Here is a 27096-nt window from a genome sequence, read left to right as displayed (position 1 = left end):
CTCCACATTCTTAAAAACTTGAAAGTGAAATGAAAACACCCAAAAGTGAATATGAAGGACTTACATTGTTCATAAATATGGAAGAAGTAGAATGAGGGAGAGCATTGGAAGAGTGGATGGATGGCTGGGTAGACTGACAGCAAATCTGGAATAATTTCTTTCTCGGTCACTTGTTCAAATTCCCACAGGATGACAGTGGGTGTGATTATACAACAAAGTTTCTTAGACCTGACATCCACCCACAAGCAAAACATTCAGAAACATAAATATGGTCGTGTTTATGTTCTGACCACCCCAAATATTGCAAATCAACCCTTCTGAAGGGCATTAATCCCCATTAGTGGATACAGCCTCTGTGTATTGGTGTGTGTGGCAATAAGCTTCCTAAACAATTTATGTGTTATGTGGAGAATCAAGACCCCAGAGTACCTAACTAAATGCTTACAGAAGAGTTAAGGATCAGCTGACAAGAGGCTGCTAAGGAGTAAGAGTATCCTGGCTGTGAGTAGCTGCTGCTGCAACTTGTGTGCAGGTCCTCAGCAAGACCCATGGACCCTTCTTCCCACATGCCCCAGGGCTGGAGGACAAATGTAACATCAGCTGGAACCAGGCAGCAGCTCCATGCACAGAGAAGTTACAAGAGACAACAGCATGGCCTTCATGTAGTCTCCTCTGCTTTGTCTGTGTTATAGCAGCAATATCAACACGAAGTAAAATTAAGTTACTGTGTGAATGCTTTGGCACTAGATGCAAAGTTAGAGGACTTGTTTTCATAAGTGTCCTTTAGGGACTTTACATTGACATAAGAGCATAGAAACAATAAAAACCTGAAAGGTTTCTGGGACCAGTTCTGTAACATTCTCCCTTGAAGACACCAAAACATCTGCTTCCCATAGAGCTTACTGGTAAATATAAGTGCTGCGCCCCTGGCAACACTGAACCCATGATGTAGAAAACAGCCTGTATACGGCCCGAAATGAGCATGAGCACATGGGGTTGTTAATTAACGTGCCCAGGTGCTCTGTGCACGGGTCTGATGCAGCAGACGCTCCTGGCTGTGGCGATGCTGACTCATCCCAGTGCCCTGCAGGAGCCCAGGCACGGCAGGACCCTCTGTGGGAGCGCCTTGGGAAGTGGCCCCGCTCGGCAGCGCACCGGGCAGGAGTGTGCTGGCACACCACAAAGCAGCCATGACCTCCAAAAGTAAGCAGGCCTGAAGGAATGATAAATAGTGCTGGAGACAGACAGGCAGAGACCGACAGATACAATGAATAGAATGTGATAGCTGCTGAAAAACTGGAACTACAAAGATAAAAGTTGCCAAATTTCACTTCTTCAGTAAAATAAAGGAGCAAAACTTTTTTTTTTTTTTTTTTTTTTTTTTTTTTTTTTTTTTTTTTTTGTCAGGTGGCAGTCCTGCAAACTCTAGAAAACTTGTTCTCCATGTTAAGCTTGATTTTAACTCTGTATGGAGTATTTACATGTAGAAAACGGTGTGAGATCCACTAGGATGCATGGAATAACATTAAATAAAACATCAGAAGTCAGCCCCTTTCTCAGAGCTAGCAGCACCTCATGGGTCTCAGGTCTCTCATCACTTGTTTTAACTGGATATCGACTGCTTGTCTCCTGTTCTCCATTCAAAGACAAATTTCTGACGGCATGTCCTCAATCTGACTTCATTAAATACTTCAGGATGCAATCTGCCTGAGGACCCATGCAAGAAAGCCTTAGTGTGTTGAAAACAAATGCAGCTGGAAATCCTCACTCTGGAAATGTAGTGGGCAAATACCTGCAGAAGAATCATCAGAAAGGCCTGTCCAGGAAGAAGAGATAATGGGTACAAAAGTACAGCCTGGTGTCAGTGGAGCAATTGTTTTTGGGAGAATGACAAACAGCCTGTAGGAGCAGTGTTGGGCAGGCTGTGCTTCAGCAGCGCAGCCGTGTGAGCTACAGCAAGGAACTTCCTTGTGGGTGCTTCAGGAAATATGTTTTATATGATTTAACCCTTCACACCTCTACAAGGCATGACAGCCAGATTTGAGATACTGAAAGAAACAAGAGGTTTACCTTTGCTTCTGCTCAGTGTGATCCCTGACCACCGGGCAGGTCATTCCAGCACAGCCTGCATGGAGCAGACAGCAGAGTCTTAGGACTCTGTGTGCTATGTGGTTGTGCATTTGTGAGGTTCCCACAGCGGAAAAGCAGTTCTTTTCTACTAATTTGGGAAACTTAGGGTTAAGGAAGAGAAGGAGAGTGTTGGGAAGTTTTCAGAAGGAAGCATCCTCAGGTAGAGCTCCATTCTCCTTTTGTTGGCGAAGCCTCTCCTGGAGACAGTGAATATCCAGGTGTTGCTGTAGGAGAGCTTACCAGGAAAGGAAAGGCAACTTTTTTTTCCATTCTGAAGCTTTAGGTGAATGGCAAAGAACAAAAGGCTCCCTTTGTTCTGTTGGGAAAGGCAGGGTGGCATATGCAATTTCTCTTTCCTGCTGGGAAAGTGCTGCTGAAAACTTCATTTTGTTCTGAATGTGGGAACTTTTGAGGCATAATGTGCAGTACTTTGCCAAGGCTTTGGGACAAGTGCTGTGAGCTGAAGCATGCAAACAGGCTGGCAACTCTCATGACCTTACAGAGAATGGAGGGCTGGGATTATTTGGCATTGACCCATGTATCAGGGACTTCCAAATGTGAACTAAATGTGTAATTTTAACAATAAACTAACAATGCACCTCACTAGCAGAAGAGCAAGTTATATGCTCATGTAATAAATATCTCTTGCATTGTGCTGATGGCTGCAGAATGATATTTTCTATACCGTTAGTGACTCTATAGTGAGTGCTCAGCTATGAGAATTATCCCTCATATTTTCACTGGGACAATGAGACTACTTGTTACCAAGCATTAAGATTTCTTCTCAGTCCATGCATTCCCAAGGAGAGCTGGAGATGGAACACAGAAATTCTGGTGGGCAACCCCATCCCAAAGGGCAAAAGGCTGAGAGCAAAAAGATGATTATGGGAGAGATAAGGAAGCCCCTTCCAATACAGAAATTTATACTTGGCTGTACAGGAAAATTTTCCAGTGCAGACATACCTTTCTGGTATAAGCATCCTTCATGCTATACAGCCATGCTTGAGAAGACAGCTGTATAACACACCTGTCCTCCAAACTAAATACAAGCAGCTGCACATGCAATTCACTGCACAGCTGCCTTGATCTGAATGGGGGACTTTTTTTCAAACTTGCAAACAACAATCACTCTGCAGAACTGAACCAGCTGTAATAAAGAAATAAAAGTTTAAAGGAATTGATAGATATGAAAATGTTGAAGAAAGGACAGAAGTGGTGACAAGAGGTCAGTTATCAAATGGCAGCTTGCCAAGCATGCCTCAGCTCTGCAGGTAGTGTGTGACTGGCAGAGCTCAGGTAAGAAATGAATCCAACCCATGGACTCAACACTGCTCTGTTAGGCTTGGTTTGTTAAGGGTGTAACGTGGCAGGGAAGAAAGGGTCTGTTCTGACAAGGTCAAAGTGCTAAAAAATTGCTGCCTCTAGAAAACTTCAGAGCATGAAATGCACAAAGAAAAGAGAGTTGTGCCTGCTTTGCATGCCTACGCTAAATAAATGGCACTTGGGCTACTATGGAATAACATATTTGAAAGGGAAGCTATCAATACTCATAGCCCATAGAAAAATTGAACTCTGAGTCCTCCTTGTGTTTGCAAAATCAAGGCCATTTTTCTTCCAACATGAATATTTCAGTGTTTTTTAACAGTGACCCAAGCTGTAAAACTTAGGGCATTTTTATGTTAAACTATCTGGTTGTCCCAGAGTCTCTCTATTTTTAAAAAAATGCCTCATGTAGTCGCTGCGGCAACAGCTTTAACCACTTTAACTACACATACAATCACTAGCTTTCTAAGACAATAACCACCTTTCTCAGATGGGAAACTATCAGGGAACAACCCAAATCTTCATGGAAACAAGATGGAAACAGCTTTATTGTGGGGACAGGATGGGGGGACTCGCACAATTAGGGTTTGACAACTAACAGCTAAAAGGGGTTGCTTGGCCAGCTTGGTTGGCCCACTTCTTTGTGGGTGTGTCAAGGAGGAGGTCGAGGTGATTTGGGATCAAACCATATTTTTCAGTCTCTGGGGCTAGTAGCCACCCTCAAGGATGGACAAAGGCAGGACAGGCTGCATGGCCCCTCACAGTGTGGCAGGCTGATCTACAGTTAGTCTCCCACTGCCGCCTGATATGACGAGCGACTCATTGGTAAGATTGCCATCAAGTGTTACTTGAAATAGTCTGCCACAGTCACAGGATTTCCAAAGGAATGAATGCTCTTCTGGAGGAGATTGTGTATGTTTTGAAACTGAAGAACTACCTGATGCATAACTGTCAAAGAAGAGATGGCCAATATGTGTTACTCACGTATCAGTGTTGTTGGTAAGGATAGGCATCAAAAGTACAAAGGAGTTAAAATTCTGTAATTCATTCCATCAGTTTTCATTTGTACCCTTAGAGTGAGCAATCACATTTTGGTTTTACTGTATGCAGACAATAATGTTCATTTTTCAGACAGATAATCCAGAACTGTAACTGATACAAGACACTGTCCAGTGGCAGGAACATTGGCAAAAGACTCAGAAGCCCTAGGTTTAAATGTTTGCTACCAGTCTGCCAGGGAAAACACACAATGTGCAGTGTCCACATGTTAACCATAATATGTAATGTAGAGCTTCAGAAAACAGTAGCTGAGTACACTGATTGTAATTTTTTTTCTTCAGGTGGCACTATCTTATCCTGAATCAAAATGCAGACTGTCTCATAGAGGCCGGGATAAGCAGGCTAGAAACACTTCTATTTGAGCGTGCTCTACCTTCCCATTTCTAGAAGAGTTCTTGTGGGAGTGGCAAGGGATTTTTAGGGAGAAACCCTAAAAATGCAAAGTTTTTTGGGGAGAAACCCTAGAAATGCAAAGTTTGCTGTGAATCATTGTATCCTTCCACCCATCCATGCCACTTCCCTTTTCACAAAATCCTTGTTTTGTTTGTTTCTCAGCATACAATAACAAACATCTTAAAAGCAACTATGTACATATGGATACAGAACCAATGAAAATAAAGGCACAAAAATATTCAATAATCTCATTACCTGAGGAATCACTCCAAATGCTTTTCTCCATTGCTGCACGCTGACCGTGTTCCAGGAGACTCCATCAATCTGGATATCCCCTTCTGTATTCAGCAGTCTTAAAAATGCAAAAAGTAAAGTGCTTTTTCCTGAACCTGTTCTTCCTAAAAGGCCCACCTACAATGCAAATCATACAAGCAAACATTTAATACTCTTCACATATTAATCACAGACTAAGGCAAAAATCTTAGAGGTCTCAGCAGTGAAGAACAGTCCAGATGGGTCTCAGTGGGATAGCAAATGTCATTTATGTGGGAATGATAAAAGCCTACAGCAAGGGCAGAATCAAACACTGGGGAGACTCTTCTTTGTTTTGTTAGAATTAACTACATGAAAAATCTTCTAGCCTACCCTTAGCTGAAGGACAGAAATTTGCTTGTCTATTATCTTGCACTGATCAGCCCAACTCTTTGTGCCTTTTCCCTTCACTTTACCATGAAGACCTCATCAGCAAAATCACATCCAGAAATCAAAAACTAAGTAGGGAGTGCATTTGGATCATCCTAGTAAGCTACTCCATTCTCATATGATTATAAATAAAGGGCCTAACTCTGATTAGTGGGGTAGCTTGGGGCAGAGGCAGTGGTTACGGCAGATATCATGCCATTAGACACCTCTAAGCATCTGTGCAAATCCTCAACCTGCCATGTTGACACTGATTTTCCTTACGTCTAGGGTGTGAAGAAACATAATAATGTTGTGTTTCCCTTGTAGGGGAACTGACCTATTGCCAGAAAAATCAAATATCTACAGTAACCACCAACAAACTCCAAAATGCTGCTTTTCCAACATCTGGGTTTACACAGCTAACAACGTCCTGTCTTGAGTGTGAGCTGCTTTTGTAGTGTGACCATACTGAAGAATGGCTGAAGGCTTGTAGTGAATGGGGTACATCTGGCTGGGGACTGTCATTAGCAGTATTCCTCAGGACTCAATCCTAGGGACAGTTCTCTTCCACATATTCAGCAATGATCTGGATGCAGGAGTCAAGTGCACCATTAGCAAAGCTGCTGATGATACCAAACTGGGAAATGCTGTTGACTCTTTTGAGGACATGAGGCCTTGCAGAGAAATCTAGATAGTTTGGAACATTGGGCAGTATTTAATTGCAATTTAATAAGTCCGATGGTCAGATTCTGCACCTGGGATGGAGCAATGCCAGGCACAAGTATAAACTGGGAGAGGAGTGGCTGCAGAGCAGCCCTGCAGAGAGGGATCTGAGGGGGCTGGCTGCCAGCAGGATCAATGTGAGTCAACTGTGTGTGCCCAGGCAGCCAAGAGGGCAAACCCCATCCTGGGGTGGTCAAACACAGCATCACCCCCAGCTGGGCAAAAGGGGTGATGATCCCACTCTATTTAGCTTTGGAGCAGCCTCACTGGGAGTGCTGCCTGCAGTTCTGGGCTCTGCAGTTTCAGAAGGATGTGAAGGTGAGTGAATGCATCTGGAGGAGGGCAACAAAGCTGGTGAAAGGAATGTCCTGTGATGAGTGGACAGGAACATGGGCTTGTTTAGTTTGGAGAGGAGGCTGAGGAGCAACTGGTTTCTTATCCCTGGGATCCAGTGAGAGAACATATAGAAATGGTTTAAAGATGCACCAGGGAGGTTCAGACTGGACATTAGGAAGCATTTCTTTACTAAGATGGTGGTCAAACACTGGAACAGGCTTCCTAGAGAGGTGATTGATGCCCCAATCCTGTAAGTCTTTAAGGCCCTTGATAATAAGCTTTAACTTCTGGAGAGCCATGAAGTGGTAAGGCAGTGGGACTAGACGATTATTCCATTCCATCTCTCAGCAGAGGCGAACTCCTCTCTTTCCTTCTTGGTGTCTTACCTATGCAGTAGAGACAAATTCTTTCCAGTTTAAGGAGCATCTGAGTCCAAGGTTGATCACCAAACTTGAATCACATCCCTTGAGAAAAGGATTTTTGTTTTTATTGCTCTCCCCCCTCTCTGTACAGTACAAAAGTGTCTTTCATTTTCCTTACTGCACTGCTTCAAGGGATCTTCCAGGAGGTAAATCTACCTGTGTGCAGCAGCACCTGCATCTCGATGTTCCAGGAATCACAGGTATCTCTCTTTCAAAGGCAGAGTGCTTTCAGGAAGGTGCTACAGGAAGTCAGAACTCTAGGTTCAAAATTTTGGTGCCCTCAAACTTAGTAGATGAAACATTCCGTTCATGTAAACCAAGACAAATCTACCAAATCTGGCAGAGACTGGTACTATCCAAATTAGGAGTGAATATGTGCCTCATGTCGAGGCCAGGGAGCTGTCACTGAACCTTTTCTCATTTACATGGGACAGTTAAGTCGCCTCTTCCTCCATATGGCTTCAGCTCAGGAAATCACAAGCCTTTTTTCCCATTCCACCAAGGATGGGCCTTTTGCAAGAACTTGAAGCACAGTGTTAAGCTTCTACCTAAATGCTGTCCTGAAGCTAAAGCCCTTTCTTAAACACAGCCCCAAACACACATGAAGATTAGAGAGGTTTGTCAGTCCTGTAAAGGATAGAGCTGTTTATGGTCTGTAGTACAATAATTCAGGGTGGTGTAGAGCCCTCATGGAATGGGTGAGATGGCACCTCCACCCTCCGGCCGCCGGAGCCAGCGGTGCATTACCCTTGGCACGGCAGCCTGTATTCTTTTGTGCCCTGCCTCATTGGGTCAGACTGTCCCCAGCACCTGCATTCACCAGCAAGCTTCCCTCTCCACAGCAGCAGAATTTCAGGCACAGGAATACAGCTTGGGAAACTGTTGCAATGTATTTTATCCTAAGTCATTTCTGTTCTTCAGTTAGTTTAGAAGGTATTTTGTTTTGCAACAATTTCATTTAGAAAACCTTACTGGACACAAAATCCTCTTTAGTCATCAAATAGGTTTATGACAATTTTATACTTAAGCTTAATAGAAGTCAGGAAAAAAACCAATAAAACAGTGTCTTACCCTCTGCCCTGAACTTATTGAAAAGGAAATGTTTTCTAGTACAGCAGCTCCTCCATCACCGTATTTGGCTGTAAGGTCTTTCACAGTCATCTGGCCCCCAGATGGCCAGTTCTTTTCTTCCTTCACATGCATGTTTTCGATTACAAGGGCATCTGAAAACTGATTATTCTTCTGTGGCTTAATGCTTTTTGTCTCTTCTGTTGGCATGTCAATGAATTTAAATATTCGTCCGACAGACCGCATCTACAAATCAAAACAAATGTATTCTAATTGTAATTCATACTAAACTATCAAAACAAATGAAATTAAATTGTTCCTAATTTCTAGCCAGAACAGTGAATCTTTTTCTGTGTAAGCTACTGTCATGAGTAACCCAAAGCTTTATTGCACTATGATCTAATCTTCAAAGGTAGGCTACTTCTCATCTGAAGCTCTAGATTCCATTGCGCTTGTACTACTGACTTTGGTCCAACATGTGATTCCTCTTGCTTCCTTTTTAAATGGACATAGTAGCTCTTTCTACCTTAAAAATTGTATTTTGAAAAGTGATGACTTGTATCTAGGAAAATAAAGTATAATCATAAAAACAACATGCGTCACTTAAACCCTTTCCTTCAGCAAGGTATGGGTTTGCCCAAAACCTGAAGTTCTTTGAATAATGATTGATCTCCAAAGATCAGTATTTGAAAAATGCAAAGCAGCAGCATTAAGTAAAAAAGGAGCAGTCATTAAACAGTAACATTTGAGTACTTATGAGAAATTATAGTTAAAAAAAAGTTTGTAGGAAGTTCCATGATAATGAATTTTTTCTCAGTAATTATATATGTTACATGAAATAATAAAGTCTTGTAGTTCTTGAACTTTAGACAGAAGTTGGTAGTAGCAGTCTTGGTGCATTTTCAAAGGAACATGGGACTAAAAGGAGCCTGTTGATCTTTTTATCAAATGGATCAAGGGTTAATCTCCTTCATTACAACTTCACTGCTCAGGTAGTCAAAAAACATATTTTTTACTTTATGGACAAGTTTGCTGTTATAACTTAATTAATTTTAAATTCTAAAGTGCTCCTTTTACCAGCCGCTTTTCCCATTCATTTATGGAGGGACACCTAGATCCTATCACCCTTTGTTCTCCAGGACTAAAGAAAATCCAGGTTTAAGCCTCTTTCTTAATATATCTTCTCCTTCTCCAAATTCCCCAGTTCAAATCAAGCTTTCCTATCTGACCAGAATGCACACGGCATTTTGGATGATGTTTTACCAGGACATTATACAAATCCATTGTTACTTCCCTATCTATACTAGGAATACCTGCAATAATACATGCTAGGATCATAAACTATTTTCTTCACAGTCACGTCTTACAGTCAGCCTTTGAGTGAGAGGTGGTCAGCCAAGCTTTCCTCCATTTTAGCCATTTCTAACCAAGATCCTCACTTACAGCTGAGGTTATTCTTAGCAGTCCCTAAATCCAAGGCTTTGCACTTTTGTTACTGAAATCTATTTAATATCTGCCATTTGAGGTCACCTAATACATTTAAACTCCCAGGATCCTTTATGCCAACGCTGCCTTTCAGCTTTGTGTCATTTGCGGATTTCTTGAACACTTTCTTATTTTGTTGAGAGCACTTAAAAAAGATTAAAATGAGCTCATTCAACAATCTAATCTTTGTTGAGTAGCCTCCCTACAGGTTAATACTTACAGCTTAATGCCATTTCCTTTCTGACCAACTCATTAACTAGTTTACAGTTCTTGGAATAATCCTGATATCCTTCATTTATATAATTCCTGAAACAGAGCCACAATCAATGCTTTCCTGAAGGCAAATGAGATCTATTACATTACTTTTGTCTGGAAAATAAATCATCAGTCAAAATTATGAAGGTAGTGTGATACAACCCTAATGTCAGCAAATCTAAGTAACTCCAATCTATAAACATCACATTTTTAATTAATTCTTAAAAATAGTTTCTAGAGACTACTGCTATCACACTAACAAACTTATAGTGGTATCAATGACTTCTCATTTCCCCTTTTCAACAAAAAATTGAAAGTATTTTATCACATGCCACCATCACTGCCTGTTTGTTTATTTATTTGAAATGGCCATTATAAGATTTCCAGCTTCTCGGCCTGTTCTTCCTCAACACTTGGATGTGAGTAAATCCCATGCAGAACCATGCAGTTATTTTAATTGGTGTTTGATGGTACCTTTGTTCTCAGAAGTCTTAGCTTTATAGAAATCTAGTTGTTTTAGAAATTAAGGTCTTTCTTGGCTTCATCAAGAGCTATGAATGTTTGTACGGGCAGAGATTCCCCATAACTGCCCAAGCGGTCATACCACTGCACACTGTCTGCTGTGAAGCCAGCTGGATGAGAAGCCTTTCTCTACAAAAGCAAATTTCATCCCAATGTCCTAGCTCCCCTGACAGACTTATCAGTTATGTATTTTAGACAGTTTAATAATTTAAAATCAATTCTGAATTCCTTGTTATATAGCTTGAACTATGATTTAAATCTGGGCAGAATGTAGCATGTAAGGAACATTTGACAAAAATATCCATTCTTCCTTTCGTGGGCAGAAATGTTCTGTCATTCATAATGACAGGTATAGGATAGGTGACAGCAAATTTCTTATCCATTATTCCCATCAGTACTGTGCCAGCTATATTCATGTTTAACTAGTACTTTTGAATAAAGGGGTATATTTACTATTTTCATCCCTAAGTCTATAGCATAGTACACTATTTTTAGCCTTGCCTAATTGTATTTTACTGAAATTTTAACAGCACTGCAAATTCTTGAATTTATCTCCTCATTAATATCACTTAGATTCTTCTTAACTTTGAAGGAGAATTCATAACATAATTATGTAATTCATATTTCCGGAAGGTGGAAGAAGTAATTCTTTTACAAGTAAGCTAATAGGGTTAATTTAATCAGGCTCTGTGTTATCTTCTACTGAAAAGGGAGCAGTCACCCTTTTCAGACCAGACACACACAGTATTCCATGGCTGTGTTGCCAGACATCACCTCCTCACACAAACACACTGCTTGGAAAGTGCACTGTGCAGCTGGGGGGATCCGTGGGAGATAGGTCCAATGGTTTGTGTTGTAAAAAATCTTGTGCATTAAGTCACTGCCAAAACTGGCTCTGCAGGGAGAACATATGGTTTTTACTGAGGTTCCACATCATCTGCTGTTACATATTGGGTGCACTTATAGGATGTATGTTTCTGAACTGCAAAAAATGAAATACCTAGTTCATTTAAAACTTCTACTGATTTTTTTTCTCTTTTTTACACTGCTGTGCAGGCAGGCAGAAAAGAGAATGTTCTAAAGATTTTTTTCATCATTATGTTCCTTTCCAGAAGACCAATACCTGAGGTCTGCCATTCTGATGCAGATTTTACAGTCAAGTATTTACTCTACTTAAACTTGTGTTTAAGTGTCCTCAGATTTTCTGCCAACAGTAGTAAAAACCATATTAAGATCATGTCCGAGGTTAAAAAAAAAAAAAAAGTCAATAAAAATCATCTGTAAATGCACCGTTCTTTTTCACAGCTGTATGTTTAAATTTGGTCCTTTTCTTTACCCTGTATTACTTTAATTCTTCAGCATCCCTGATGTACAGGGTGAGGCACTGTGATGTTTAGCACATCCCTGATGTACAGGGTGAGGCACTGTGACGTTTAGCACATCCCTGATGTACAGGGTGAGGCACTGTGATGTTTAGCACATCCCTGATGTACAGGGTGAGGCACTGTGATGTTTAGCACATCCCTGATGTACAGGGTGAGGCACTGTGATGTTTAGCAGGTTGGGTTTTAATATCTCCTTGGGAGATCCTTTTTGTGTCTCCTTATATAAGTAATCTTGGTAATAGTAAAAGTATGGCATTTTCTCTTTCCCTGATAAAATGAACTGTCCTTCACAGTTAAAGCACTGCTGCTGCAGGATATACATCAGTGAAAGAGGAGGTTAGAAAGCATTAAAATAATCCACTGGGACTAGATAATGCTTATCTATGAAAGCAGCACTTACTGAAAATAAATTATTTTCTATTTCCTTATGACAGAAAAACAATTCAAAACACTACAAAACTGCCTAGAAGGATAGGAAGAAAAAGACTGAAAACCAGCTAAAGTGATAGTCGCAGAAATTATCAAAGTGAAACAATAAATCTAGCCTAATTCGTAGCGTGAAATGAAGCAGTGGGTAGCTGTCAGAATGACCATGTATGTTTGGAGGGGAGGAAGGGGGTATGGCGGTTGTTTGTTTTTAAATAAAGGCAGAGCAGACAAAGTATCAGGGCTGTAGAGAATGAAATGCCAAAACCATTAAACCATTATGGGGTATTAAGAGACAATAGGGATTTTTAATTTGAAGCCAAACGTGTACAACAAAATTGCTTCAAAGACAGTATCTGTGTATGTAGAAATAAAAACCAACCTAGGAACTCAGATTTCTTCAATCTATGAACCAGTGTCGTGGAAAGCTCAAGATGGAGATTGTGTGTAATAAAGTCAAATTTGCCACCTACCCATCTGTTTGGCCAGCTACTCCTTTGGACGTGGCTTTCAACCACTTGCAGAAAACTCCAGCTTATGTGACAGCCAAAGACTACTACCTACAAATGTGCTATTCACTCAGGCATGCTTGTCTGCAGGCTTGTAAACACAGATATCATAGCTGCTCAAGGATGGGCAAGAGTGGTGTCAACTAGAGTGGTGTGTGTGTGTATCTGTAACTGAAGACATCTGGAGATGTATCTGTTCTAGTCAATCTGGTCCTGTGGGGAGTTTCAAACTACCTCTAGAGAGAAAAATAGAGTATAATTAAATAGGCTACTAAGTCAGGCAACCCTTTGCAAAACTTCTTTAGCCAAATAATTGTAAAATATTTTGATGAGGGAAGTGCTAAATGCAGAGACTACAGAGTAGGAAATAATACATCTGTATCACCCAGTGAAGCAGTTTTATCATCTTGGCACCATTAAGCTATTTTTATCTGCTTGTGTATAGGAACAGCTTTTGAATGTGAAGAAAACTATCCTGCCAACAATATCTATTAGTTTCTCCTCTGGGATACATAAAAATTCATGTCATGAGGGTGGGCAGTTGACTGGTAAAACTTGTCCAGAGGATCCACCCTATAGCCTCATGGACCTTAGAAGGCTATCAATAACATAATGTAACATAACCAGTGGTCCAGCACAGTTCTTTGTCTTAATACAGAGGAAAGTACTCAGAAATGTCTAGAGCAACTTGAGACACCCTTTCCAAGGGAAAGGGAGTTACTTTCTTATTGCTACTAATAGGTGACATTTTAACACAACTGTACTTTTAAAAAGGGGCAGTTCTTCTTTATTGACATGCTATTGTGTCCAGCACCCCCTGAATCCTACAGTAGAAGTTCCTGTTGCTCTTGTGAAACAGCTTCAGTTTGTATTAAACCATGTAATATGCACACATTATTTGTATACAGATTTTTATACTTAAAGTGATCATATTCTGCCTTACAGGGGATGGAGTCTACAAATGACAGCCAAGTGAATTAACAGAGTTGTTGCTGTTGTGGTTTTGGGGGGGCTGACCTACTAGAGAGCAGCTTTGCAGAGAAGGACCTGGGAGTCTTGGCAGATGACAAATTGACTTTGAGCTGGCAGTGTGCCCTTGAGGCAAGGAGGGCCAGTGGTAACCTGGGGTGCATGGGGAGGAGTATGGCCAGCAGGTGGTCCTGCCCCTCTACTCAGCCCTAGTGAGGCACATCGGGAGCGCTGTGTTGAGTTCTGGGCTCCTCAGCACAAGAGAGACAAAGAGCTACTGGAGAGGGTCCAGTGAAGGGCCGCAAAGATCACTGGGGGTCTGGAGCATCTCTCTTATGAGGAGAGACTGCAGCAGCTGGGCCTGTTTAGTCTAGAGACCACTGAGAGGGGATCACATGAATGCATATAAATACCTCAAAGGCGGCTGTCAGCTGGGTTGTGCCAGGCTCTTCTCAGTGGTGCCCAGTGACAGAAAGAGGAGCAATGGCTATAAGCTACAACACAAAAAGTTTCACCTCAATGTAAGGAAGAACTTTTTCACATTGAGGATGACAGAGCCCGGGAACAGGCTGCCCAGAGAGGTTGTAGAGTCTCTCTCTCTGGAGACATTCAAACCCCACCTGTTGGGAGTTCCTGTGTCATGTGCTCTAGGTGACCCTGCCTTGACAGGGGAGTTGGACAAGAGGATCTCCAGAGGTCCCTCCCCACCCTAAAAATTCTGTGATTTACCAACATTTCATTTCATTTTTAGTCATGTAACTACTATTCAGCAGGTCTTGCAGCAATGAAGCCCTTTCACAAAGTGCTTGCCCTTCAAGACAGACTGCTTATAACAAAGCAAAGAAGGAACAAGCATAAAGCATTTGGTGGGTAAGAAATACTGCTCAATGGCCATCAGCTTTCTCGACTATCAGCAGTCATATTTGCAAAAAAGAGATTAGATGCTGTAAGTGGTTAATTCCTTGTTCTGAGGCTCTTAATGATTTCCCTCAGGGTGAATCTAGTTGAATAATTTCTTTTTTTTAAAAAATTAATGTTAGATTTGTGAATATTGCTTCATTGTCACCATCTGCCCCAATATATTTTTAATATGACAATTTCAATCAGGATTTAAGGGACTCTGAAATCTGCTGTGATTTTTTTGTTTTCCAATACTGAAACAGTCGGCTCAAGAAGCTGATTTAGGCTTCAGAGCAGGTAAGATGGATGTGGGAGATCTTTTTTCTCAGAATTTTTTTTGGTTTATAAGAATAATTCTGTCTAGAATAAACCCTAGAATGAATGAAGTGGAAAGAGATAGGAAACTATTACATTTTAAAATAAAAACTAAAATTTTCATACATTTGAGCTAATGTATGATGAAAAGTGTAAGAACAATCATACTCTTTTATGATTTTCCTGTCTGCTCGACATATCTCAACAAACACGTGATGACAAGCTAACCTTGTGAAAAACTCTGTTTTAAAGCGCCTACCTGTGAAAATTATTCATGACTGCAAAGTCTTATATCAGAGGGCATTTTACATAAAACCAGAAAAAGACTGCCAGGGAAGTCAAGGACAGATTTTTAAACCACTATTGATAATAGGTGAAAGGGACTCAAAAACATCCATTGTGATATACTATGCAAAGCTGTTAAGTAGACCAAGGAAGGTATATTTTATATATATAAACACAGGAAATATAACAAAACAACCTCAAGCCTTTTTGAGGTTTTCGTATCACTGCTACATCTGCAATCTGAATCCTCAGGTACAAGTTTTTGCTCTTGTCTATTCCAGGCCAGAAAAACTTCTGATCATGGAAAAACTCAGTTTGTGCCACCCCAAAGCCAGTGGTTTGCTATCAAAGATATGAGAGAAACTTTTCTGACACATCTGCATAATATTCAACTCTGAAGATAATTCACTGCACAACTATAATCAACAAAATAAGGCAATTCTTCAAAAGAAAGCACAGCATCGTACATTTTTTGCTTACCAAACTATCAACATCTATGCTTGAGTTTACTGCCCACTGCAAGGTTCCCATGATGTTCATAGCTAAAGTAAGAATAATTCCAGCTGTACCTGGTCCTTCACCTGTGGAGAGAATAACACATTCCATTTATGTGCAAATAAAAAGCCATCAGAAAAGAGAAAATTAGCATGTATATCTTAAAATGCATATTCATACTCTCACCTCTTTTACTTCATAAAGAAAACATGGATTTGTTAATCATAAAAAGGACTATGAGCTAAATCATAGTTTAACACCTGGTGTTGGCACTGAATTCACTAGAAACCCTAATCTTGCTTGGCAGAAGAATCTTGGTACTTAAACTGTAAACAGAATCAGGTCTCTGCAGTCTTGATTTGACTTTCCTTTTTTCAACACACATGAATCTGTGAAATTACTCTTATCCAACTAAAACACCACACACAGCTAACAACTCTAAAATTTTCACTTCTTTAACAAATAGAGGATGTTCTTCTTAGTGTTTTACAAAGATACGGACGTAAATTTTTAGCTTTAATTGTTAGCTGTTACAAGCATGGGATTTCCCAGGGATTTTCCTTTATGACTTCATACAATACAATATAAGCATTTAATCTACCACACTGTTGATTTTTAACCTCACTACATGTTAAATGGAATTGAGAATTTAAGTCAAACGCCTTTCTATGATTTCTCCATTCCTCATATAGTTTTCTTCAATAAACCTCCTCCTCTTTTCTTACAGATGTCTCATTACATAAGTAAATACAAAAGTAAGCAATAAAAGCAAAATATTCCTGATGAAAGCTGGTAGATTAAGAAAAGGAATTTAGTGTTGCTCCAAGGGCCTATTATTTATAACAGTAAAGGTTAGAATGGTGGCAAGATGACAAAATTTAATATTTTTTAAAAGTGCTTTAACTCCTTTTCTCAAGTAAAACATTGAGGACAACTAACACAAGAAATTATTTTCCTAAAAACCCCAAACTACTAAGAACACAGAGTGAGAAATGAGAAGGACAACAGGGAACATTGTTTCCCATGAATGGCAGGGGAACTAGAAGTCTCCTTAGTAACAAAAGTACTGTAAGTGCCTATTTTCATACAGAATTGTTTGTGTGGTGTCTCCTTTTGTAAGGAGAGCTAGAGCTCCTTCTACAAGAAATAGAGGATAGCATTTCATAAACTGTACAATATTTGATAAATTGCAAGTTCTCATATAACTCCTTTTCAACACTGAAGTACAGCTGAAAGAAATTTGAATATTGTTAGATTTAAAAACCTCCTCCTAAAATCAAAACTCTGGTTTTGAACTCTGTGACCATAGTACTGGAACTGCATACAGATCCTGCACACAAAGCTCAGTGTAAAACTTGGAGAGGTAGAACCATGTCCAAACATAACAAAACCATTGTGAAGAAAAAACTGTATTTGAAGTTATCCCTAGCTGAATTTTTCCACATAAATTCATTATTAACATTTTTGGGACATCATACTCCTAATTTTTGCTTGTTTGAGGCTGGCTACACCTGGCAAGTCATGGGCAAATACAAGTAAGATATAGTGTGATTCTCAGTCATATACTGTTTTTACTAGGAGTGGTGAGTCATTTTTCAGGGGATTTTTAATAGAATTTGCAAAATTTCACATAGAAAAATGGGTCAGTGGTTGGGAATTAAAGAACTGGATTACAATTTCTCCTAATGGTATGGGCTTTAAAAGGTTATTTAAACTTTTCATGTCTTAGCCATTTGCAAGTGAGAGGAACATTAACTTCTCTTTACTAAAAACCTTTGAGCTATACAGGTGTGATCAGCATCCAGACTTGTCAGAACAGTAATGTGGTTTCAGCCTCATTAGATAATTTTACAGCAATTACTATCAACAAAATGAAACTTTTGTCCCTTCAGTTATTATTTTCAGATTAATCCCTTTAATGAGTCCTCTTCAATATCAGACTGCAGATAATAATGGTGTTATTTCTATTTTAATTAAATTGTGTTTACTACTATGACGTACTTAAAGCAATGACTCCAATGCATGCTAAATTCCACAACAGCTTATTTCTCTCAGTATTTTCTAAAGCTGAGCTGTTAAAAAGAAGCAGCAGACTTCCATTTCAGTTTTCAGGTAAAGTTACCATACCTGTAGTTATGATAGAGATAAATGCCACAGCAACAAAAAAGACAACAAAAATAATTTCTATCCTCATCTGGAACCAGCGCAGTGTTGACAGGTAGAGGAACCAGTTTGCCGTGTGTAGGTTCAGAGCTTTGTGAAATAAGGTCTCAAAATACGGCTGCCGCCCAAACGCTCGCAGTGTCCACAGCCCTTTTAAGCTTGTAACAAGATGGGTGAAAATTGGACTCCGAGCTGTAAAGTGTTTAAATTAGAACAACAGAAACATGCATGAGGAAATGCCTTTGATATAATGCAAACACCCCCTCATGCTCTACCTCCCAGCAGAGTAACTACTGCCTGTGTGTGATTTACACGTGTTGTCAAAATACCTGACTGAAGTAATCCTAATGGAGGATATACAACAACAGCCCTTGCAAGAATGGGTTGAAATTGCATTCAGTGTATTGACAGGAAGGGATCACAATAATTCTTCACAGTTAGCACATAACTACTTGTCTCATATCTACTTGGGGAAGCTCCTGGCCTTCTGTAGGATGCCACAAGAGAAAGGCTGCTCCTCCTCAGCCAAAATTAATTCCTGTAATTTTGATAACTCCACTATATGAAGCTTTCTTAGCATAGGCAGAGTACTTTAATGCTCCGGATTCAACTGCACTGACATGGTAATTTTAAGCAGATCTTACATTACATAAAAAGTGGTGAGCCAGTGCTGAATCTCTGTGAACATCAAAGAAATTTAAATTTAGGTCTGAAGAACTCCAGAATTACACTTAAGTAAAAGGGAAGAGGATCACCACTGTTAAAGGTTCAGGACTGATTTGCTGAGGATCTGCCAATCTGCTGCAAAGCCAGGCAACAGTGCATGGTCTGCAAATTCACACTTCCAAATGAGGTTTTCAATTTTATTTGGAACATTTTAGTCTCTTAATGGGGGAGAGGAAGGAAATTTAATCAGATACCTTATGCAGAAATAAGAGATCTTTGTGATCAAGATATATCCATTGAAATTTTTTCTTACAAAGAAACAAACTCAAAGGGTACATACCAAGTCTGACCACAATTTTGCAAGTTACATTTACTCTCAAGAAAACTGTATGTCAGGACTTTATTTGTTTTCAGCTGCAGTGGTGATAAAGCTCATCTTTTAAAAGGCCTTTTTTTATTGCTCTTTGGCAGCAGAGCACTCAGTATTGGCTGGATCTGTAACAGCCCTGGCTTTAAGGAGATATGTGTTCTGCTCCCAAAGACAATGTCATCTTGCAAGAGAAGACGCAAAAAAGAGGAGAAAGAGTGAATCACTACTCAATTGATTTGTTGTGGATTTAAAAGTCTACCAATTTTGCTGCTCCTACCTTCAGATTCCAGTTGTTTCAGCTGCTGAGAAGTGTGGAGGAAGTATGCCCTTAACAGAATAAAGGCTGCTATCACAGGCACTGATGCCAGGAAGATGTAGGGTTCTAATATTGAGACTACTGTTATAGCGCCAATCACAATCAGTATTAACTGTAGAATGAAAGAAAAATACTATTGATATAGTAAACTTGTCACTTTATAGACTAGAGATTGGTGATGAATCTCCTTCCTATGGCAACTACACATTGTTTCAACAAACATAAAGTGCTAACCTAAGAAGATTTGCAGCTGAGAACAAACCTCCATGAAAAGATAATGAATAACTTGGACCAGATCCATAACCTGTTACAATAAGCTGCCATCTTTTCTAATAGATGGGAAAAGTGTTTTCTGTAGTACCATCTGTATTGAAGGCTTCTAAAGTGTGAAGCCACACAAAAACAATGGAGCTAGGCACTCATTCTCCACTTAAAATTGTAAGAATGGCACTTGCAATATCAAACCTACCAGTGCTGTCCCTGTCTTCTCTGGACTAGGTGTGCGAGACTGTCAGGAGCTGAGTGACAGTCTCCTGCAGGTTCTGGGCAAAACAGTCTTGCTGAGGATCAGAAGAAGTGGGAAGTTGTACTTCTTTGGTCAAGGAACTGTAACTCATACATGAAACTAACACTACTGCTTGTCCTGATCAGAAGACAGGAAATAAATTGTGCGAGAACTGTGGTATGACAAATTAGCAGTTTCAGGAGAAATAAAAAGGTGTTTAAAGGTGTCAGATGACAAAAGGAACAAAATTGTTTCAGAGTTAATCTATTTTAACCTACTAGAGACTACTACCATTTTAAAACCTCATCCTCAGTAGCTCTAGAAAGATTTAGCTAAATATGGTCTTGATCTTTACTCTAGAAGAATCTTAAGCAGGTAGACTGCTTTTTTCTCATGTCAAAAACTAAAGAAAATCAAATATAACCATGTACATAGAATAGCAAAGTTCTGCTTTGTACCAAGCTGTTACTTCTAACACTAAACAACTACTTCAAGCTGCAAACTTACCAGCATAAAGCAAATGCAAATGGTCGAAAGGGGCTCTGAGAAACCTGATCTCATGGAAAGCATCCTTGCCTTTGCAGGAGGGTTGGAACTAGATGATCTTTAATGTTTCTTCCAGCCCAAACAATTTTATGATCCTATGAGTTCTTTCACTATTTTCCTCATTTCTCTTAAAGGAATGGCGATATGTGTGAGTTACGCTTGTGCAGGCTGTTTAGCACTGGTCTGCAGCAATGCAAGAATGGATTTGTGTTTACTCATTACTTCAAACTGCAGAAATTAGTAACACTTGTATCTCTCTCTAATTGTTAAGAAGCAAATGAGCTATTCAAGTGATATTGAGCCAAGTAATACAGTTCTCACATTACTTGAGATTACAGTCACTCAGTGACTTAAAATTCCCATTTCTGTCATTTACTCAAATTTTGTAAAGGTCACCATAATGCCATACTGTTCTAACTGCTGGTCCCACAGTTATTTCACTAAAAAGTTGAATATGAAAGTCTGTGTTATCTCATAAACTCCAAAGTAAGCCTAAAGTTAGACGGAAGATGATGCTTTCTCTAAAAAGGCAGAAGCAAAAATCTAAACCACAAGTCAACTGTATTAGCATATAGTTGAGGAATGGCAGCAGAGGGCTCATGCAGCCCAGTTCAGTGCCCCAGATGCTCAGCTTTCAACCCTGGGACAGAGGCCAGATGGGGAGACATGTCCCACTGTTTCCCAGTTTGGAAAATGCAGGCGGTAGTAGACAGAGCAACTCAGCAAGCATTCAGGGTGGCAATGACAGCAACAGCCAGTTTGATTAACTAACAGGAGTTTATCATTTAGGGGAAACCAGTCATGATCACAGGCATGAATGTTCAATGAGTTCACTATGAACTTTTGGGTAAGACTATATTAAACCTTAGGGACAAGCAGTATGTGCCAGCAGCATCTCACTTGAAGGATCTCCAAGAAACGAGGACTGGTTCATAGAACTGGGTTTAGCATTAAGACAAGGCTTAGGGGGATCTCAGCACTTTGTATGTCTATCTCCTGGTATTTATTATACTTATATAAATTATAAATGTTTTTGTATATGCAGTTTGTTGTTATTTATATAATTAAAAATATATTCTGTTTATATAAATAATAGTAGGTATTTCTTATGGACCATATGTGCTTGAGACAAATTCTTTTAATTGTCACACAGTGGAAAGATAAGAGGCAATGGGCACAAGCTGAAATTCCATTTAAACATAAGAAAAAGCACTTTTAGCATGGAGGAGGTCAAATACTGAAACATGTTATTCAGAGAACTTGGAGTATCCAAAACCCAGCTTGGCCTTGAGCAAACTCCTCTAGCTGAACCTGCTTTGAACAGAGGGGTTGGAGGGGGTTCCAGGTTTTAGGTCCACATATCCCTTCCACATTCTGTGACTCTTCAACAGTCATCGAAGTCCTATCTATAACTTCTCTGTATCTTTCAGAGGAATCTGACTTTGTTCATCAGCAGAGTCCATGGAAGTCTGAATCTATGGAGGACCAGGAGAAATTGGTTGTGAAGGAATGACTGTTAAAATTATTCAAGATGATGGGTAGGTTCAATGATATTCAGCAGAAGAACCTGGAAAGACAGGGCAGCTTATCATGCGTGTCTAGAAGTCTCTGCAGCTGAGACTGAGGAGAGAGAGGTGAATCTATGGAACAATAGGTTATAGCTAAACCTCTGAAAGGCATCAGAATAGAAAAGCCAAATACTGGGATTTTCCTTATTCTTGAAAGCATGAAAAAAACTAGTCCGTTTCTTGTAGAAAGTTTGAAATGTAGAGACAGACTAATTAACATGCTTCTGGAATAACATCCCCATGGTAGATCCAAAATATCTGAAACAAAACGGTTTTATCAGAAAAGACAGTAGTGGCTCCTGTTCACACTGAAGATTATACTGTTGATTCAGAGTCCCAATGTCCATATTCACTCATTCAGCAAGTTCTCATGACATCAACAGGACATGAAGTAAAGCTGTAATATACTTGAACCTCTTCATGTCGAGCTGCACTGGCCCGTCTGAAGTCACGAGTCAAAGTTATCAATTCCTCACAAAGATATAGGGAAAGAAATTCTGTCTTTATCAGATAATCATGTTGGTAGGGACTGTAAAGCAGGCAAACTCACAGATGGAGACAGGCAGTCTGTACAGCAGAATGTTTAGGTTGATTAAGTTGGGCCTGTATATCACCTTAATAATGTAGAGAGGAACAGGAGCACCAGAAAAGATTTGCTTCTGTTTTTAAAATGTTCTGGGAACCAGTTCTATCTAAGGAAAAGCTGGCATTTCCATAGAAGATAAAGGAACAGAAAAGTCAAGAATATATTCAATAGAAGACAAATAAGCTAAGGGTGATGCTAACAAACTGGGAACAGAAAATATTAAGGAGGGCAAGTTATGAAAGTGACTGAATGCAATCAAAGAATAGCATTAAAAAAACAGTAAACTTGAGCCATGACAACAGAAAGAAACTAAGGAATGCCCTTTATGACTTACAGTTGAATCTGGGCAGCAGCAGGGATACTTGTCCTGTAGGGGTCTGCAGGGCAAAAATATTTCTGAGCCTGAGTAGTAAGAGTGGTTTGCATAAACAGTGGAGGTAAGAACACATAGAGGCAAGCACTCAAAAATGAAGCAAAACAGTTAACTACAGGATAAGCAGCTACGTAGATACATAGATTAAAAAAAATCATATGATTTCTTTTGCAAGATGTACAGCTGAAATATCACTTTGCCATAAGACAGCAAAAGTTACAACTTTTATTCTACAAACCTGGATGAAGTCAAATACTGTGAGTGGAAGTAAGTCATCCAGTACTGCCGTGTCTTTTGAGAATCTGTTAAGCATACCACCTATGGATTAAGGAAAAAATAAAAAGGTCAAACATTTTAATATCCCTCAAATCCCACATTTATTACTTTAACAAAAGGTATAACTTTTTCTGAATACAAAATATTAAATACAAGATTTTTTTCAAGTACAAGCAATTCCATTACAGTCTAGTGGAGCTACAGTTTCTGTCCCCCTGGAGGAATTCGGCTACACAACTTCTGTTTCTGCTCTTGTAAAAAATAGCCAGGAAAATGTAATTTAAATAAAAGAAACAACTAAAAGGGGAAGAAACAGAGGCACAAAGCATAAGGTCAGTACCCCTTATTCAGCAGGGCCTGCTGATACACAAGTCATTTGCACATCAGCATTTGCATGGGTTTGTAACCTGTTTCTTAATTTTTGAATGGAATTACTGTATTAAATATCATGTAACAACAAAGTTAAGAATATAAGGGAAAATTAAGGAGAAGCCCATTGTCGTATCATCATTTAGCAGTCTCCTATAATCTAGTTCTTAGCAGTAAGAAATATATGATATAGGAATTTCATGTAAAATGGGAGATGGAAGTTGTTGCACCAGTTACATAATGAGCTTTATATCAACTCCAAATTTGAATATGCATACCATCATTCACACTAACTGATGTTTTATGCCATTTTAGTAGGACTATTCATAAAAAAAGCACTATTTATCATCCACATCTGATTCCTTGTCACTCACGACATAGTTGGCAATATGTTTTATATTGCAGTTTCTGACAAAGTCTATTCTTTAAAAGTTATTCTACTTTTATTGCCTAGAACAGTTAATGGTTTATTTTCTCCAAATTTCTTTCTTACAAGGTGATATTTCAGAATCAGAATTGACAACTGAAATATGTCACACTTAAGTGCAATCAAGTTTCATTAAAAGATTCACAAATTACCTTATGTGGCAAACTTCTAACATTCTGCTTGACTGAAAATGTAAATGGAAGGTAACACTGTCCTTTAACAGAATGAAAACCATTAAATTGAAATTAAATGCATAGATGACTCAATCGCCTTCCATCTCAGTTACCTGCTTTCCAAGAGTTGAAGGTTGACATAGGTGCATGAAGAACTGCGTGCACCATCTTTTGATGGAGAGTTTTAGACACTGTTATAAGTGTATGCACAAGGGGCAAACCTCTGAAGATTCCCATGGCAAGCAAGGTATCTGCCACACCCACATAGATGTAAATGATGTAGTAGCTGCTAGTGTCAGTGACAATCACAGGAGGTTTGTCAGAGGTGCTGTTTTCTGACTGTGTTGAATTTGCCTTCAAAGCTGTCCTGTGTGATGGAAATTAAAAATAAATGCATTACTGGGAGCTGTGTGCTTTTTCTCTTTTACTTACTAAACAAAACCAAAAGGTTCTCCAGTGTCCATTTGTTTTAGAACTATGCTAATGGTTAGTTATAGATATTTCCAGTCATTTTTAAAATATTGTCATGAATGTACAAAATATAAATTATTAATTGCTCTGGTAGTCTCTTACAAATCTGCTGCCTATTTAATCACTGACAAACCTAACCTAATCCAGGAAAATACACCACTTCTTTTAAAACAGAAAAATTAGTTCAAGTCTTGAAAAAACTGAATTACAATGGAAGTAAAATTCTTTAAGTATACTATAAAAATCAAAGCCCTTAGTGACTTAATGTAGATGGAAATCAACGTAAATCAGTCCACCTCCAGTCAGACCTATGTTACCATATACACCTATACTCACACACACTCATTGCTGCAGGACAAAAACATGGATTAAAAGCATTAACCCAGGAAAAGCCACTGGCTTTTCCACTGCTCAGTATATTTGAACCTACAGCTGCTGACACTGTAACTCCTGGGAATTCTTCCTAGGTGAGCTGAGGAAATTTTACAAATGGGGTCTTACAGAAACTGCTCCCTTGAAATGTTCCTAAGCAAGTCTTACCAGCACCTCTGAATCACAGTATATTGAACATAATCAGATCCACGCATCCCCAGAGTGAGCTGACCCAGAAAAATCTTGCATACACTGTTGTGTACTCAATTACAAGGCATAAACCATTCAACTGCCAGCACTTAAAGTACCAGATACCACCTACACAAGGTATTTAGATCACCCACCTATGAACCATTTTGTTGACTATAAGATAGTGACTATCCACATAGAATTCTGGCAGAATTTATTCATGCTTTACAGAAAAAATTATATAAGGGATACCCTAGTTTCTCAATAAATTATCACTACTACTTACTTTTGAAGAAACCATACCCCACCAAGAGAAGCAGCTACCTGTGACCAAAGAAAACAGAGTCAGATTTTGGTTTATCACTTTATGTAATTTTTCTCTCTTATCTTTTTTCATTGACTTTATAACTTTTTAGAGGGAGCATAACAAATGGGTGGAAGTCAAACCTACTTAAAGCAAAAACCTTGTAATATCTGCTTCTCTCTCCACGGAAACAATTTAGTGCATCCCACCAGGAAAGCTACATTTAGACTTGTATTACAATCAGGCTCTCAAGTGCCTGAGAGATTCTTGAATTCTAGAAATGTTTGTATTCTTTTTTACCATACTATTAACAAAAACTTTCTAATGCCTTCCTACTGATAACTGTATGCCTTAACAGATTTTAAGTTTTAAAGATTAATATTTTTAATGACCCTAGAAGAGTAAGTCTTTCAGTATCTTCAAAGACATCCATTCAAATATGAAAGTCAAACCTTTATTATTTTTGCATTGTTGTTCTTGCTAGCTGATATCTACATTTGGTATATTCATTTGACTGATATTGCTTTGCTGCTTAGTTTTACATAATCTTCCACATAATCTATTGTAATATTTTTTAAGTGTAAAACTAAACCCTTTTATTGTGAGATAGTTCGGCATTCAACAAGAATTTAGTCTGTAATATATTCTTGTCTGTCTACCAAGACACTGGAGATCATCTAGTCTATTACATTTTAGTTTGCTCCGTTCCTGAGTATGATCATTGTTCTAAGGGTTGAAAGAGTTTTTACATTTTCTTCCCATACATTTTTATGTCACTGGTACAGAAATATATTGTGGTAATACCCCAACTGATACACATAACTGAAGTCTTCTCTTTTGGAGCCACCAACTTTTGCAGGTATTACAGTAAATAACTCAAGATTGACCATGATGGTGCTGAATTTAAGTAATTGTATTAAGAATCAGGCTTCTTTCACAGTAATATTTTTACATCTCCCAACAGAATTCTGTTCTCATCTTGACTCCTCACAACAGAGGAGTTTTTTCAGCTGTGAAGTTGATGGTAAGTAATATTGTCACAGAATAATTTCACAAAGCCTTTCTCTGTGTTTCCTTCCAAAACTGTTCTTCTTGCAGTTCAGCAGCCCTAGTCTCTGGGTATTACATCCATGAGACACAGTTTTGAGCTGCTTAAGTGAGCTACACAACATACACCTTGCAAACCTAGGAAATAAGTACAGTTGATGTCCTATTTATGGTGACCTGTGTGAACTCACCTTGGAACCTGCAACACAAAGCAATCCATTCAAAATGTAAAATAGCATCTCTAGAATTTCCACAGTAGTCCCACCCAGATCTGAAGGGTGTAAAAACACCAATTTCAATTTACTTGCATGTTCATCATTAGCCTCTCTTCATTGTCTCAAGTTGGAAGGGCACAAACTGTAGCACAGGACACATAAACACTTGGAATAGTATTTCAGCTCACAAAAGAGGTTTGCTCAAGACTGGGCTGCAGCTAGGTATCTTCTAACCCATTCATTTACTAATAGGCTTTTACTTCAACAACAGTCACACTGAAAACTTTAAACTATGTGGAAACATTCTTTGTCATAAGATTTTTTTTCAATTAGAAGATGAGGATTTTTTAACTGTTTAAAAAAGGTTTAGTCTAAAATAAAAGCAAAAATATGTAATCAGCATTAAAAATATATGCTGAATATGCATTTCCTTTGCCTCTGAAACTCACATTCAGCTTTGCTGTTGTTTACATAGCCAT

General features: G+C 39.0%; 1 protein-coding gene and 1 long non-coding RNA gene across 2 annotated transcripts in view; one reads left to right on the top strand and one right to left on the bottom strand.

Annotated features, from left to right (window-relative positions):
* Nucleotides 1–27096, bottom strand: part of CFTR (CF transmembrane conductance regulator) — an 85339-nt gene that overhangs the window by 8272 nt on the left and 49971 nt on the right. Inside the window, exons 16-23 of the mRNA XM_053943552.1 lie at nucleotides 25338–25375; nucleotides 24133–24386; nucleotides 23013–23092; nucleotides 19158–19308; nucleotides 17809–18036; nucleotides 15667–15767; nucleotides 8139–8381; nucleotides 5161–5316 (exon numbers count right to left, since the gene is read on the bottom strand). Coding sequence (XP_053799527.1) covers nucleotides 5161–5316; nucleotides 8139–8381; nucleotides 15667–15767; nucleotides 17809–18036; nucleotides 19158–19308; nucleotides 23013–23092; nucleotides 24133–24386; nucleotides 25338–25375 — 1251 coding nt within the window. The remainder of the gene's footprint in view (nucleotides 1–5160; nucleotides 5317–8138; nucleotides 8382–15666; nucleotides 15768–17808; nucleotides 18037–19157; nucleotides 19309–23012; nucleotides 23093–24132; nucleotides 24387–25337; nucleotides 25376–27096) is intronic.
* LOC128788137 (uncharacterized) lies at nucleotides 12084–12349 on the top strand. The gene is made up of 2 exons (XR_008430958.1): nucleotides 12084–12118; nucleotides 12217–12349. It is a non-coding gene; the product is annotated as an uncharacterized LOC128788137 (long non-coding RNA).

This window comes from Vidua chalybeata, chromosome 5, assembly GCF_026979565.1.
Source record: "Vidua chalybeata isolate OUT-0048 chromosome 5, bVidCha1 merged haplotype, whole genome shotgun sequence".
Classification (NCBI taxonomy): Eukaryota; Metazoa; Chordata; class Aves; order Passeriformes; family Viduidae; genus Vidua; species Vidua chalybeata.
Note: the sequence above shows the minus strand (reverse complement) of the source record. Positions and strands in the feature narration are given on the sequence as shown.